At 29.8% G+C, this 18,574-nt stretch overlaps 1 protein-coding gene across 1 annotated transcript; it reads left to right on the top strand.

The window, feature by feature from the left end:
- Positions 1 to 11,753: 11,753 nt before the first annotated feature.
- LOC129720016 (uncharacterized) lies at positions 11,754 to 14,208 on the top strand. The gene is made up of 2 exons (XM_055671424.1): positions 11,754 to 13,630; positions 13,970 to 14,208. Exons 1-2 carry the CDS (start codon positions 12,460 to 12,462, stop codon positions 14,206 to 14,208), a joined length of 1,410 nt encoding a protein of 469 aa, XP_055527399.1. The 5' UTR covers positions 11,754 to 12,459.
- The last annotated feature ends 4,366 nt before the right edge of the window (positions 14,209 to 18,574 follow it).

The raw sequence follows: 18,574 nt of genomic DNA on the forward strand, positions 1-18,574 counted from the left end.
TCTTGCCTTACGAGACTACTATGTTCGACTGAACCTGGATTATAAAAAACTGAGCAGGCGCTGTTTCAATGCCCATCAATATCGCATGCAGCGGAAATTGAAAACGAATCCAAAAGCCTTCTGGTCTTTTGTCAACGAGCAAAGAAAAGACCCTGGTTTACCTTCGACAATGTTTTATAACGGTGAAGTTGAAGCTGATTCAAATGGCCTTTGTAGACTTTTCTCGGAAAAATTCAGCCGTACTTTCGTAGAGGAAACACTCTCTTTAGATCAGGTGGCCGAAGCAACAAGATTTGTACCTGATTCAAACGCGATGTTGACGGATATCCGTATTGATAACGACATTATTCTTACAGCTGCCTCTAAGTTAAAGTCGTCGCTTTCTTCTGGGCCTGATGCAATTCCTGCTATCGTGTTGAAGCGGTGTATTGAAGGTTTACTACAGCCACTGGAACACCTGTTTCGTTTATCACTGCGTACCGGAACCTATCCAACTCTTTGGAAGTTTGCTTTTGTCTTCCCGGTTTTTAAAAAAGGAGATAAAAACAACGTTGACAACTATAGAGGAATTTCGGCATTGTGCGCGGTATCAAAGCTGTTTGAACTGGTGATAATAAATTCAGTTTTTTTCCACTGCAAATCCTTTATCTCCGATGAACAACACGGGTTTATGCCAAATCGATCAACCGCTACAAATCTACTTTCGCTAACCTCGTTCGTCTACGAAGGATTTGAGAAGAACTGTCAAACTGACGTGATATATACTGATTTGTCTGCGGCTTTTGACAGGATCAACCATAAAATCACCATAGCTAAATTGAAAAAAATGGGTTTCGGTGATTCGCTTCAGAGGTGGTTCGAGTCTTATTTAACAAATCGTCAGCTCAGCGTGAATATCTCTAAAAGTTATTCTGCTCCGTTTACGGCCACTTCAGGTATACCTCAGGGCAGTCACCTGGGACCGCTAATCTTTCTGCTCTATTTTAATGATGTCAATCATGCACTCGATGGACCGAAACTATCATTCGCTGATGACCTAAAGCTTTTCCGCAGAATTGAAGTTGACTATGATACACTGAATCTCCAGCAGCAAATCGATGTTTTTACCAATTGGTGTGAACGGAATCGGATGGGATTAAATCCAATGAAATGTTCGGTGACCTCCTTTTGCCGTAGAAAGGATACAATTAAGTTCGAATACAAAGTTGCTGGCGTGATAGTTCCTCGCGTCGAACACGTGAAGGACCTTGGAATAATACTTGACTCTAAGCTAACGTTTAAGCAGCATATCAACTTCACAATTGCCAAAGCTTCGAAGAACTTAGGCTTCATCTTCCGAATGACCAGAAACTTCACAGACATTTACTGCCTAAAAAGCTTATACTGCTCGCTTGTTCGCTCAGTCCTGGAGTATTGCTCAGTAGTGTGGAACCCAGTGTACTTTAATGCAGCTGAGAGAATCGAAAATGTTCAGCGCAGGTTTCTTCGTTACGCCCTTCGACAGTTACCTTGGCATGATCCATTTAGACTACCAAGCTACGAAAACCGATGTCAACTCATCCGTCTTGACCCACTACATGCTCGAAGGAATACAGCTCGGGCTTTAGTAGTATCCGATCTCTTGGCAGGACGTTGTGATGCTCCATCTCTACTAGGGCGCATCAACATCCAAGCAAGGCTGCGTAGTTTAAGAGGCAGTTCATTTCTCCGATTAACCCATAGCAGAACAAACGTTGCCGCAAATGCCGCCATAACAGGGCTTCAAAGACTGTTTAATCGTGTGTCGCATATTTTCGACTTAAATGTTCCTAGGATTAGGTTAAGACAACTATTTTTAGATTATTTTAAAAATGTTTAGTGTTTGTTTAACTTTAAGTTTTATCATTGGGGCCGTTTGAGGCCTGTTGATAAATAAAGAAATAAATGAAATGAAAAGGGGTACCGATATGATTTAGAATGCACAGGAATGTCGTCTTTCGTTGTTATTTTATGTTTTATTGCGTTGGTGAAGGTGAGCTTTTGTTCCTCTAAGTGGAATATTTCCTCGTATTCTCGAATCAAATCAATTAATTTTTGTCGCTCTTCTTCATTAAGGTGAGCGAGTCGTAGTTGTTTGAAAAGATCTTGTTTATTTTTACATTTCGGGATCATGTCAGGGAAACATGTCTCAAAATTCTCTATCTCAACTTGAAAAGGTTCATCAATTTTGACTTTAATGGGTTTGCTGCTAATGTTGGTAATGGCAACGTACGCTTGTCCTTGCTTAGAGCTGTATAACCCTGAATGCACTATTAATGATTCGGAAATTTCTATGTCATTTTCAATTAAAAAATCACCTTCATTGTTGTTTGTAGGGATACTGATGAATTTTGATTCGTTTGAATTTAAACTAATGTTTGTTGTGTCGGGGTATTTTCTAAACATTGGTATCGTGGTTGATGGTAACTGTAACTCGTTAGAATGCGTGAGGATGTTGGCTTTCAAGTGTTGAAGTGACTCGTAACCTATGAGTCCATCAAAGTATGAATGAAAGTCAAAAATGTAGAAAGTTAATTTGGGAGAGTTTTTGATGTGAGGAAATGGATTGAATTCTGTAAATTGATTAATTTGGTGCGATCCGTTAATATTTCTGACAGTAGCAGGTTTCATGAATCTGCATTTTTCTATGTTAACCAAACGTGGGCTAATATAATTCTTGTTAGCACCTGTGTCAATCAGAAATTTTAAGGATCCTCTCGTCGTTTCTATTTTTATGTACGGTATGAAATTGGCTACGTTGTTGTTTGTGAGCTTGCGGTTATCTGAAAATTTAGGTCATCTGGTTTATCATCATCTTCCTGTTTTTCACTATGAACCTCGTTAGCAGTTTCGGGCAAAATTTGCGTTTCATTCTCGGTTGTCTCGTTGGACTGATAATAATTTTCAAAGTCTGGATAGTAAGATAATGGTTGATAATAATTTTCTGTATAATCTTCATATGGGTAGAAGTTATTATAGCACTGTTCGGTATTTGTTAGTTCTTCAAAATGGAATTTAGGAGGGTTATATGGTCGAGCAAAGTTTTGTTGTGCGAAATTCTGGGGGCCAAAGTTCGTTGGTGGGCGATAATTCTGTGGAAATCGCGGTGCAAAATTGTTTTGCATTTGAGGAGAGGGTATGTTCCGAGGACGGTTCATGTAATTTACTCTAACGGATGGATCTACATCCATTCTTTCAGGTTTTGGTTGAGGTTTCCGCGGGAGGAAAGGCCTAAACATGTGTGGTGGCGGTTGTTGAGGATGTCTATAAGAATTAATCACTGGAAACATTGGTCTTGGTTGAAACTTAAATGGTACTGGTTTATATAATGGCACCTGTTGAGGTGCTCTGCTAGGAATTGGTGGCGGATGATGTGTAGTTTTTGGTTGTATGTAATTGCTTTCATCTAAACAAAGTCTCAGCGCATCTTTTAAGCTTTTCGGGGTTTGGGCTCGAATTGTGGGTCCCAGCGGATGGTGTAACCCAGCAAGAAACACTTTGAGCCCCATTTGTTGATAAAACTGGTTTTTTGCTGATTTGACTTCCGGATTTTCTTCCGTTATGTTGAGTAAATTTACAAGCAAGGAGACAACGTGGGAAACTTTTGAATAAAATTCAAGTGTTCCCGTTTGTTTGATACCGACTAGATCCTTTGCGAGCGACACTTCATCTCTGCGGTCGCTGTAATGAGTTATCAGGTTGTTTTTTATATCTTCCCAGTCTAACCCGGTGCCGTATAATTTTAAAACGTTATCGGCGTCGTTCATAATTTTGGACCTAATGGCCTGGATCCAAATAATATGGATCGGAGATCCCCTGGCCGAATCAATAAGTGGTATTAAATTGTCTATTGATCTAATAAATGAATGTAATTTAACGGGATCGCCGCTATAGCACGGCAGGTCTCTGATAATTTGTGGCATCTGAAGCGCCTTCAGAATGGTTTCTGTCTCCCTTAATGGGTTTTCTGGTTGTCTTACGGCTGCTGCTCTAGCAACGCGAGCGGCTTCAGCAGCGCCTTGTGCTTCAATTCTTAGTTGGTGAATTAACTCATCTCTTTCGTTGATTTCATGTCTTGATAATTCTACCTCTTGTTGCAAATGCTCCATGTTTATAAAAATAATTTCACTTAAACTTGTTTCACTTTCAGAAAAAATTAATTACTTCTTATCTACCTTACCTTAATGATTCCGGTTGACCGTACGGTGATCCTCCGTTTAGTTTCCGTGAGTCGATTTTAATTCCGATATCCTCTCGAAATTACTATCACTGTTTTTATTTTCTTATTTTCACTAATCCGTTCCGGCTGCGCCAGTTAATTATTTGGAACTCTTCGGGGGATTTTTAAAAAAACTAAAACTGAACTTCACTTCAACACGGTTCACACTGGAATGATTTTATTGTCGTTAAATTAATTACAAAGAGCTAACGAATAACCTAAATCCCTGACTTAGCACATAACGTGCGCCTAGCGTTTGGACACCTGCTTGTGGCTTCGCCGTTCGACGTTGGAGTTATTTCCTGTTGTCTGCTGACGCCGCGGATTCCTGGGCCTGTGCCGGTTAAACTTTGAGATTTGGTTTCGTCGTTAACTTATGTGTGGTATGTTTCTTACAAAAATAGACGACAAATTTCAAATTAAATTGAAAAATTGCGTGAAAAACTCTAAAAAATTAGATTTAAACATAAATAACTCGACATGTTTTATTTATATTAGTAAAATCCTGTATATATTTTGAAAGCTCTATTTGTCTTCTTTCTTAAACTGCTTAAATATTGAAAGCGGTTGATAAACGACTGAGTTAAAAAATATTATATGCGCTGAGGCCCAAAAAACCGTATTTTGACCATAACTTCAGATTTTGGGGGTGTTTCGAAAATTTCTAGTATGAGTGAATGTTACACTCAATAAGACCTGCAGCCTGCACTAGGTCACTTCAGAAGTTCTTGCCTTTTTTTTCATTTGTAGCACAGTGTAATACTAAAAGAAAACAATTAATTTTTTCCTTACTCAATTTTGTAGGTTAACGACTCGCTTCGCAGGATGGAAGTTGCAGTGATGGACGTTGTTTTATTTCCAGGAAGCAACACAACTCTCCTGTTTCTACCAATGTTGTAATAAATTGAATGATTTGACAAAATAATTAATAAAGTTATACGGGATTGTTGATTTTACAGAATCTCGCTATTCTGATGTATTACCGAGATCTCAGCTATTGAAAATATATATATATATATATATATATATATATATATATATATATATATATATATATATATATATATATATATATATATATATATATATATATATATATATATATATATATATATATATATATATATATATATATATATATATATATATATATATATATATATATATATATATATATATATATATATATATATCGCCGTTCGACGTTGGAGTTATTTCCTGTTGTCTGCTGACGCCGCGGATTCCTGGGCCTGTGCCGGTTAAACTTTGAGATTTGGTTTCGTCGTTAACTTATGTGTGGTATGTTTCTTACAAAAATAGACGACAAATTTCAAATTAAATTGAAAAATTGCGTGAAAAACTCTAAAAAATTAGATTTAAACATAAATAACTCGACATGTTTTATTTATATTAGTAAAATCCTGTATATATTTTGAAAGCTCTATTTGTCTTCTTTCTTAAACTGCTTAAATATTGAAAGCGGTTGATAAACGACTGAGTTAAAAAATATTATATGCGCTGAGGCCCAAAAAACCGTATTTTGACCATAACTTCAGATTTTGGGGGTGTTTCGAAAATTTCTAGTATGAGTGAATGTTACACTCAATAAGACCTGCAGCCTGCACTAGGTCACTTCAGAAGTTCTTGCCTTTTTTTTCATTTGTAGCACAGTGTAATACTAAAAGAAAACAATTAATTTTTTCCTTACTCAATTTTGTAGGTTAACGACTCGCTTCGCAGGATGGAAGTTGCAGTGATGGACGTTGTTTTATTTCCAGGAAGCAACACAACTCTCCTGTTTCTACCAATGTTGTAATAAATTGAATGATTTGACAAAATAATTAATAAAGTTATACGGGATTGTTGATTTTACAGAATCTCGCTATTCTGATGTATTACCGAGATCTCAGCTATTGAAAATATATATATATATATATATATATATATATATATATATATATATATATATATATATATATATATATATATATATATATATATATATATATATATATATATATATATATATATATATATATTCAATAGCTGAGATCTCGGTAATACATCAGAATAGCGAGATTCTGTAAAATCAACAATCCCGTATATATATATATATATATATATATATATATATATATATATATATATATATATATATATATATATATATATATATATATATATATATATATATATATATATATATATATATATATATATATATATATATATATATATATATATATTTATATATATATATATATATATATATATATATATATATATATATATATATATATATATATATATATATATATATATATATATATATATATATATATATATTCAATAGCTGAGATCTCGGTAATACATCAGAATAGCGAGATTCTGTAAAATCAACAATCCCGTATAATTTTATTAATTATTTTGTCAAATCATTCAATTTATTACAACATTGGTAGAAACAGGAGAGTTGTGTTGCTTCCTGGAAATAAAACAACATCCATCACTGCAACTTCCATCCTGCGAAGCGAGTCGTTAACCTACAAAATTGAGTAAGGAAAAAATTAATTGTTTTCTTTTAGTATTACACTGTGCTACAAATGAAAAAAAAAGGCAAGAACTTCTGAAGTGACCTAGTGCAGGCTGCAGGTCTTATTGAGTGTAACATTCACTCATACTAGAAATTTTCGAAACACCCCCAAAATCTGAAGTTATGGTCAAAATACGGTTTTTTGGGCCTCAGCGCATATAATATTTTTTAACTCAGTCGTTTATCAACCGCTTTCAATATTTAAGCAGTTTAAGAAAGAAGACAAATAGAGCTTTCAAAATATATACAGGATTTTACTAATATAAATAAAACATGTCGAGTTATTTATGTTTAAATCTAATTTTTTAGAGTTTTTCACGCAATTTTTCAATTTAATTTGAAATTTGTCGTCTATTTTTGTAAGAAACATACCACACATAAGTTAACGACGAAACCAAATCTCAAAGTTTAACCGGCACAGGCCCAGGAATCCGCGGCGTCAGCAGACAACAGGAAATAACTCCAACGTCGAACGGCGAAGCCACAAGCAGGTGTCCAAACGCTAGGCGCACGTTATGTGCTAAGTCAGGGATTTAGGTTATTCGTTAGCTCTTTGTAATTAATTTAACGACAATAAAATCATTCCAGTGTGAACCGTGTTGAAGTGAAGTTCAGTTTTAGTTTTTTTTAAAATCCCCCGAAGAGTTCCAAATAACTAACTGGCGCAGCCGGAACGGATTAGTGAAAATAAGAAAATAAAAACAGTGATAGTAATTTCGAGAGGATATCGGAATTAAAATCGACTCACGGAAACTAAACGGAGGATCACCGTACGGTCAACCGGAATCATTAAGGTAAGGTAGATAAGAAGTAATTAATTTTTTCTGAAAGTGAAACAAGTTTAAGTGAAATTATTTTTATAAACATGGAGCATTTGCAACAAGAGGTAGAATTATCAAGACATGAAATCAACGAAAGAGATGAGTTAATTCACCAACTAAGAATTGAAGCACAAGGCGCTGCTGAAGCCGCTCGCGTTGCTAGAGCAGCAGCCGTAAGACAACCAGAAAACCCATTAAGGGAGACAGAAACCATTCTGAAGGCGCTTCAGACGCCACAAATTATCAGAGACCTGCCGTGCTATAGCGGCGATCCCGTTAAATTACATTCATTTATTAGATCAATAGACAATTTAATACCACTTATTGATTCGGCCAGGGGATCTCCGATCCATATTATTTGGATCCAGGCCATTAGGTCCAAAATTATAAACGACGCCGATAACGTTTTAGAATTATACGGCACCGGGTTAGACTGGGAAGAAATAAAAAAAAACCTGATAACTCATACAGCGACCGCAGAGATGAAGTGTCGCTCGCAAAGGATCTAGTCGGTATCAAACAAACGGGAACACTTGGATTTTATTCAAAAGTTTCCCACGTTGTCTCCTTGCTTGTAAATTTACTCAACATAACGGAAGAAAATCCGGAAGTCAAATCAGCAAAAAACCAGTTTTATCAACAAATGGGGCTCAAAGTGTTTCTTGCTGGGTTACACCATCCGCTGGGACCCACAATTCGAGCCCAAACCCCGAAAAGCTTAAAAGATGCGCTGAGACTTTGTTTAGATGAAAGCAATTACATACAACCAAAAACTACACATCATCCGCCACCAATTCCTAGCAGAGCACCTCAACAGGTGCCATTATATAAACCAGTACCATTTAAGTTTCAACCAAGACCAATGTTTCCAGTGAATAATTCTTATAGACATCCGCAACAACCGCCACCACACATGTTTAGGCCTTTCCTCCCGCGGAAACCTCAACCAAAACCTGAAAGAATGGATGTAGATCCATCCGTTAGAGTAAATTACATGAACCGTCCTCGGAACATACCCCCTCCTCAAATGCAAAACAATTTTGCACCGCGATTTCCACAGAATTATCGCCCACCAACGAACTTTGGCCCCCAGAATTTCGCACAACAAAACTTTGCTCGACCATATAACCCTCCTAAATTCCATTTTGAAGAACTAACAAATACCGAACAGTGCTATAATAACTTCTACCCATATGAAGATTATACAGAAAATTATTATCAACCATTATCTTACTATCCAGACTTTGAAAATTATTATCAGTCCAACGAGACAACCGAGAATGAAACGCAAATTTTGCCCGAAACTGCTAACGAGGTTCATAGTGAAAAACAGGAAGATGATGATAAACCAGATGACCTAAATTTTCAGATAACCGCAAGCTCACAAACAACAACGTAGCCAATTTCATACCGTACATAAAAATAGAAACGACGAGAGGATCCTTAAAATTTCTGATTGACACAGGTGCTAACAAGAATTATATTAGCCCACGTTTGGTTAACATAGAAAAATGCAGATTCATGAAACCTGCTACTGTCAGAAATATTAACGGATCGCACCAAATTAATCAATTTACAGAATTCAATCCATTTCCTCACATCAAAAACTCTCCCAAATTAACTTTCTACATTTTTGACTTTCATTCATACTTTGATGGACTCATAGGTTACGAGTCACTTCAACACTTGAAAGCCAACATCCTCACGCATTCTAACGAGTTACAGTTACCATCAACCACGATACCAATGTTTAGAAAATACTCCGACACAACAAACATTAGTTTAAATTCAAACGAATCAAAATTCATCAGTATCCCTACAAACAACAAGGAAGGTGATTTTTTAATTGAAAATGACATAGAAATTTCCGAATCATTAATAGTGCATTCAGGGTTATACAGCTCTAAGCAAGGACAAGCGTACGTTGCCATTACCAACATTAGCAGCAAACCCATTAAAGTCAAAATTGATGAACCTTTTCAAGTTGAGATACAGAATTTTGAGACATGTTTTCCTGACATGATCCCGAAATGTAAAAATAAACAAGATCTTTTCAAACATCTACGACTCGCTCACCTTAATGAAGAAGAGCGACAAAAATTAATTGATTTGATTCGAGAATACGAGGAAATATTCCACTTAGAGGAACAAAAGCTCACCTTCACCAACGCAATAAAACATAAAATAACAACGAAAGACGACATTCCTGTGCATTCTAAATCATATCGGTACCCCTTCTGTCATAAAGAAGAGGTACAGAAGCAAATTTCAAAAATGCTAGAGCAAGGTATCATCCAGCATTCGAATAGTCCTTGGTCCTCACCAGTCTGGGTCGTACCTAAAAATATGGATGCTTCCGGTCAAAAAAAAATGGAGAATCGTAATTGACTATAGGAAGTTAAACGACAAGACAATTGAGGATAAGTATCCAATACCCAACATAAATGACATTCTTGATAAACTGGGTAGATGCACATATTTCTCTACATTAGATCTTGCAAGTGGGTTTCATCAAATCGAAGTTCACAACGATGACGTTTCGAAAACCGCCTTCAGCGTAGAACACGGTCATTATGAATTTTTAAGAATGCCATTCGGCCTTCGCAATGCGCCATCAACATTTCAACGTGTGATGGACAACATTTTAAGAGAACACATAGGTAAAATATGTCTGGTCTACATGGACGATATTATTGTGTTTTCGACAAGCCTTCAGGAACACTTGGAAAACTCAGCAAAAATTTTTAATTGCCTTAAAAGATTCAATATGAAAGTGCAATTAGACAAAAGCGAGTTTCTTCACAAAGAAGTCGCATTTTTGGGTCACTTAGTCACCTCAGAAGGAGTCAAGCCGAACCCAGACAAAATTGAAATTATTAAAAATTGGCCTTTACCAAAAAACGAGAAAGAACTAAGAGGCTTTCTTGGAGTTTTAGGTTACTACCGGAAATTTATTCGCGATTTTGCTCGAATAGCGAAACCGCTTACTAACAGCTTACGAAAAGGAGAGACATTAGACTATTCGAGAGAATTTATTAATGCATTTGAAAAATGCAAAAACATTCTAACAAGCAGTACTATTCTACAGTATCCTGATTTTGACAAAACTTTCATCCTCACGACCGATGCATCAAACCATGCTATTGGCGCGGTTCTGTCGCAAGGTCCAGTAGGCAAAGATAAACCGATACTCTTTCCCAAACTGAAGAAAAATACTCGACTATAGAGAAAGAGTTGCTGGCTGGCTATCGTATGGGCCTGCAAGTATTTCAGACCCTACCTTTTCGGTCGAAAGTTTGTGTTGTATACCGATCACAAACCGCTCACATACGGGCTGAATTTGAATCACCCTAACAGTAAGCTCGTTAGATGGAGGCTATCACTCGAAGAATATGATTATGAAATTCGATACAGACCTGGAAAGCAAAATACTGTCGCCGACGCATTATCACGATTTCCACATGAAATAAACCTACATGAAGAAAGTGACAGCGACACGGACGCTGCCACTGTTCACTCAGCGGATACAGACGATTCTGAGTTTGTTCAGATGACTCTCCGCCCTTTAAACGTGTTTTCGAATCAGCTAGTGCTAAAAATTGGCGAACAAGATAGCAATGAGTTCGAGGAAGTGTTTCCACGTGTTTTCAGGAGAAACATAACAAAAATATGTTTCGGAGTACCCGCAATGTTAAATATCTTTAAAGAATATATGCATCACAAAAGAGTCAACTGTATTTTCTGCCCCGAGAGATTAATCCCCACCATACAAGTTGTCTACAAAAATTATTTTAACCGATGCAAAACCTTCAAAGTTAAAATAACGCAAACCATGCTACAAGACGTTCAAACGGATGAGGAACAGAATGACCTAATTCAGAATGTGCACGATTCAGCACATCGAGGTATATGGGAAAACAAAGAAAAAATTTCTAGAACCTATTACTTTCCCAGAATGAAATTCAAAATCCGAAGATTTATCAAATTATGCGAAGTGTGCAACAAAGCAAAATACGAACGTCACCCATATAAAATTAAATTTGGCGAAACTTCTATTCCGAAAAAACCACTAGAAATTATTCACATAGACATTTCATTTCGTTACCTGATATGTTTTTATCAATTGTAGATAAATTTTCTAAGTTTGGCGCAATCATTCCAATTAAATCAAGGCAGATACAGGACGTTCGGAAGGCTCTGTTGAAATACTTCAGCACACACGGAAAACCTCAACTCATCGTGAGCGACAACGAACCAGCCATGAGGTCAATTGAAGTCAGGGGACTTCTCAACGATTTAAATGTTCAAATATATTTTACACCTACAAATTGCAGCGAAACGAATGGCACTGTCGAAAGATTCCATTCTACACTCGCTGAGATTTTTAGGTGTATCAGATCAAAATACGAACAGTTATCTAACAAGGAAGTATTTCGTATTGCTTGTACCCTGTATAATGAAACCATTCATTCAGCTACAAAATTGAAACCACGGGAAATCTTCTTTGCCATCAGAGATGGTGACGACAGACATCTCGACGTGAATCAAATGATCGAAAGTCGGAACAAAATGTACGATGAAGTTGTCTTACAATTACAAAAAACGCAACATAAAACAATTGAACAACATAACAATCATCGCGAGGTCCAACCGATTTTGCAGCCGAACGAAGAAGTTTTCCAGAAAGTCCAGGGAATACGGAATAAGACCAATCCAAAGTACCTTCCGGTTCAAGTCGTCGAGGATCATACTAGAACCTTCATTGACGACTCGGGTCGAAAGCTACACAAAAATAATCTTAAAAGAATATGAGACACTCACACTCACACTTTTCTTTCCACAGAATTCTCGTCAAACCCTGGCAAACGGAAAAAATTCAACTACCCATGCTTACACTCCTGCTCATCCTATCAATGAACACCCCATCCCAAAACCAAGTCCTACAGATTAATGATATTACCAACAACGCAGGAGCGTTGATACTGCAAGAGGGAGAAGGGAGGATAATAGACGGTTACGACAGGTTGCTGCATGTGATTGACTTTGTAAAACTAGAAACATCTGTGTTATTTATCGAAAACATGATTGGTCAGTTACAGAGTTCACCTAGTGACTTTTCGGACATTATAAAAATGAAATTGAATGAAATCAGATTCCTTTTTAATATGCTACAAGTTAAACCAAACAGAAACAAAAGAGCAATTAATATGTTAGGCAGTACAATTAAATTTATCACCGGAAACTTAGATGCAGACGATCTAGCACTGATTAACAGCAACCTAGACGAGCTTAGAAAATCTGGAAACACTATCATAAAGCAAAATAACAGGCAGATAAAAATTAATACTAAATTCGAAAACAGAATAAACATTATGACAGATCAAATTAAAAACCAACAGAATGCCCTAAATAGTATTCTTAAAGATAATGATTACATCATTAGCGAAAACCAGAAAATTCAAATTGTCTTTCAACTAAACACATTTATAGAAACTCTAAAATCAATCGAATACGCTATCTTGCTTACTAAACTAAACATTATAAGTAAACTAATTCTTACACCAAAAGAAATTGATCTAATAGCACAGGAGATTTCAAGCCAAGGTTTAGAAATTCACAGCCTCGACGACACCAACAACTATCTCACCACCAGCACCCTATATAGCGAATCAACCCTCATCATCAGCGTTAACATACCACGACTTCTTCCAATCACATACCGGAAAGTGAGCATCGAACCTTTGCCAATACTGAACCATACAGCCAAACTGATGCATAATGAAGTCTTAATGAACTCAAATCAAATCTTAGCGATTGTTTCAAAATGCCAACAAAACCGCAAAGTTACTTTATGCGAAAGAAGACAGGTAATCGACATTAGCGAAAACCCGTGTGAAGCCGCATTATTGCGAGGACGTTTTGGACATTGTAATCTCGTGGAAAAACCTCCAACCACAGAAGTAAGAGAAATAGCCCCAGGTACGCTGCTGATACTAACCGTTCACCAAGACGTAAATATCAATAGCACCTGTGGTATCAATAACAAAGCTCTGAGAGGCATCCATTTGATAACATTCCATAATTGTTCAATTTACATAAACAACGAGCTCTATGAAAATCTCGAATTCCAATTTTATCAACCCATAATCACACCACTGGAACCGACGAAAATAAAACCTATGCAAATTCATAGACACATTAACCTTTCGGAACTACATGCCATACACATAGAAAATCGAAAGCATCTAGAGACAATCGACATTAAAAACATAATCGGATTTGTATCAATAAGCACTTTAACAGTTTTTATATTGGCAGTTACAATTTTTGGAATCATCAAATACCAGCAGTTCGCGAAAACAGGTAATTGCTCGGGACGAGCAATACTTGCGCAAGGAGCAGTTAACGACGAAACCAAATCTCAAAGTTTAACCGGCACAGGCCCAGGAATCCGCGGCGTCAGCAGACAACAGGAAATAACTCCAACGTCGAACGGCGAAGCCACAAGCAGGTGTCCAAACGCTAGGCGCACGTTATGTGCTAAGTCAGGGATTTAGGTTATTCGTTAGCTCTTTGTAATTAATTTAACGACAATAAAATCATTCCAGTGTGAACCGTGTTGAAGTGAAGTTCAGTTTTAGTTTTTTTAAAAATCCCCCAAAGAGTTCCAAATAATTAACTCATATACTATAATTTTGAAAGTATTTTCAATTCCAAATGAAAGTAGTTTTGTGAAAATCGGTTGATATTTGGTTAAGTTATATATTTTTAAGGAAAACCAGAATTTTTGGCTTCTATCGCATAATTATTTCAATGAGCTACAAATGATGAAAAAATGCAGGAAATTTCGATGTGACTCATTGTGGGTTGTAGCTTTAGTCAAGTGTTACTTGCGCGTTTACTTGGAGTTTTTCAAATAACCCGAAAATTATAAGTTATGGTCAAAACCCTGTTTTTTACATTCGTTGTTTTGCTTTCGTCTCGATTAGACGCAAATTGTTCATCTCCGTTTGAGTTCGCGAAATAAAAATACACGAGTTATCGTACGGGTGTTTTTTTTGTCGATTAGTTCTTGTGCTGCGCAATAACAATAGCCTGCAGTTTATCGGCAAAAACATCTTCTGCACACTGGTAGGGGCAGGCCACTCCGCCAGTGATCTGATACGCAGCTGATATATCAGCAAGAATAATTCTCCCGCACTGCTGTTACCCCGCTAGCAGCACGGACCATCATACGATCGAGCGAGTGGAAGTCAACTACAAGTGGCATCTACAAGGTCGCGTGTAGGATACGGCCACTGTGTCACAACACGAAGCTGGATCGTCATTGTTTGTTCTGCGGAGACGCTCGATTAATCCTACTATCAGCCGTGAGGTCGTGACTTAGACGTTCGGTGAAGTATTCACTTTAGAATTTTTATCATTATTATTAATATTATTATTATTATTGTTATTTTTATTATTATTATTATTATTATTATTATTATTGTTATTATTATTATCATTATTATTATTATTATTATTATTATTATTATTATTATTATTATTATTATTATTATTATTATTATTATTATTATTATTATTATTATTATTATTATTATTATTATTATTATTATTATTATTATTATTATTATTATTATTATTATTATTATTATTATTATTATTATTATTATTATTATTATTATTATTATTATTATTATTATTATTATTATTATTATTATTATTATTATTATTATTATTATTATTATTATTATTATTATTATTATTATTATTATTATTATTATTATTATTATTATTATTATTATTATTATTATTATTATTATTATTATTATTATTATTATTATTATTATTATTATTATTATTATTATTATTATTATTATTATTATTATTATTATTATTATTATTATTATTATTATTATTATTATTATTATTATTATTATTATTATTATTATTATTATTATTATTATTATTATTATTATTATTATTATTATTATTATTATTATTATTATTATTATTATTATTATTATTATTATTATTATTATTATTATTATTATTATTATTATTATTATTATTATTATTATTATTATTATTATTATTATTATTATTATTATTATTATTATTATTATTATTATTATTATTATTATTATTATTATTATTATTATTATTATTATTATTATTATTATTATTATTATTATTATTATTATTATTATTATTATTATTATTATTATTATTATTATTATTATTATTATTATTATTATTATTATTATTATTATTATTATTATTATTATTATTATTATTATTATTATTATTATTATTATTATTATTATTATTATTATTATTATTATTATTATTATTATTATTATTATTATTATTATTATTATTATTATTATTATTATTATTATTATTATTATTATTATTATTATTATTATTATTATTATTATTATTATTATTATTATTATTATTATTATTATTATTATTATTATTATTATTATTATTATTATTATTATTATTATTATTATTATTATTATTATTATTATTATTATTATTATTATTATTATTATTATTATTATTATTATTATTATTATTATTATTATTATTATTATTATTATTATTATTATTATTATTATTATTATTATTATTATTATTATTATTATTATTATTATTATTATTATTATTATTATTATTATTATTATTATTATTATTATTATTATTATTATTATTATTATTATTATTATTATTATTATTATTATTATTATTATTATTATTATTATTATTATTATTATTATTATTATTATTATTATTATTATTATTATTATTATTATTATTATTATTATTATTATTATTATTATTATTATTATTATTATTATTATTATTATTATTATTATTATTATTATTATTATTATTATTATTATTATTATTATTATTATTATTATTATTATTATTATTATTATTATTATTATTATTATTATTATTATTATTATTATTATTATTATTATTATTATTATTATTATTATTATTATTATTATTATTATTATTATTATTATTATTATTATTATTATTATTATTATTATTATTATTATTATTATTATTATTATTATTATTATTATTATTATTATTATTATTATTATTATTATTATTATTATTATTATTATTATTATTATTATTATTATTATTATTATTATTATTATTATTATTATTATTATTATTATTATTATTATTATTATTATTATTATTATTATTATTATTATTATTATTATTATTATTATTATTATTATTATTATTATTATTATTATTATTATTATTATTATTATTATTATTATTATTATTATTATTATTATTATTATTATTATTATTATTATTATTATTATTATTATTATTATTATTATTATTATTATTATTATTATTATTATTATTATTATTATTATTATTATTATTATTATTATTATTATTATTATTATTATTATTATTATTATTATTATTATTATTATTATTATTATTATTATTATTATTATTATTATTATTATTATTATTATTATTATTATTATTATTATTATTATTATTATTATTATTATTATTATTATTATTATTATTATTATTATTATTATTATTATTATTATTATTATTATTATTATTATTATTATTATTATTATTATTATTATTATTATTATTATTATTATTATTATTATTATTATTATTATTATTATTATTATTATTATTATTATTATTATTATTATTATTATTATTATTATTATTATTATTATTATTATTATTATTATTATTATTATTATTATTATTATTATTATTATTATTATTATTATTATTATTATTATTATTATTATTATTATTATTATTATTATTATTATTATTATTATTATTAATATTATTATTATTATTATTATTATTATTATTATTATTATTATTATTATTATTATTATTATTATTATTATTATTATTATTATTATTATTATTATTATTATTATTATTATTATTATTATTATTATTATTATTATTATTATTATTATTATTATTATTATTATTATTATTAATTATTATTATTATTATTATTATTATTATTATTATTATTATTATTATTATTATTATTATTATTATTATTATTATTATTATTATTATTATTATTATTATTATTATTATTATTATTATTATTATTATTATTATTATTATTATTATTATTATTATTATTATTATTATTATTATTATTATTATTATTATTATTATTATTATTATTATTATTATTATTATTATTATTATTATTATTATTATTATTATTATTATTATTATTATTATTATTATTATTATTATTATTATTATTATTATTATTATTATTATTATTATTATATTATTAATTATTATTATTATTATTATTATTATTATTTATTATTATTAATTATTATTATTATTATTATTATTATTATTATTATTATTATTATTATTATTATTATTATTTATTATTATTATTATTATTATTATTTATTATTATTATTATTATTATTATTATTATTATTATTATTATTTATTATTATTATTATTATTATTATTATTATTATTATTATTATTATTATTATTATTATTATTATTATTATTATTATTATTATTATTATTATTATTATTATTATTATTTATTATTATTATTATTATTATTATTATTATTATTATTATTATTATTATTATTATTATTATTATTATTATTATTATTAATTATTATTATTATTATTATTATTATTATTATTATTATTATTATTATTATTATTATTAATTATTATTATTATTATTATTATTATTATTATTATTATTATTATTATTATTATTATTATTATTATTATTATTATTATTATTATTATTATTATTAATTATTATTATTATTATTATTATTATTTATTATTATTATTATTTATTATTATTATT

This window comes from Wyeomyia smithii, chromosome 2 (genome assembly GCF_029784165.1).
Source record: "Wyeomyia smithii strain HCP4-BCI-WySm-NY-G18 chromosome 2, ASM2978416v1, whole genome shotgun sequence".
NCBI classification, from domain to species: domain Eukaryota; kingdom Metazoa; phylum Arthropoda; class Insecta; order Diptera; family Culicidae; genus Wyeomyia; species Wyeomyia smithii.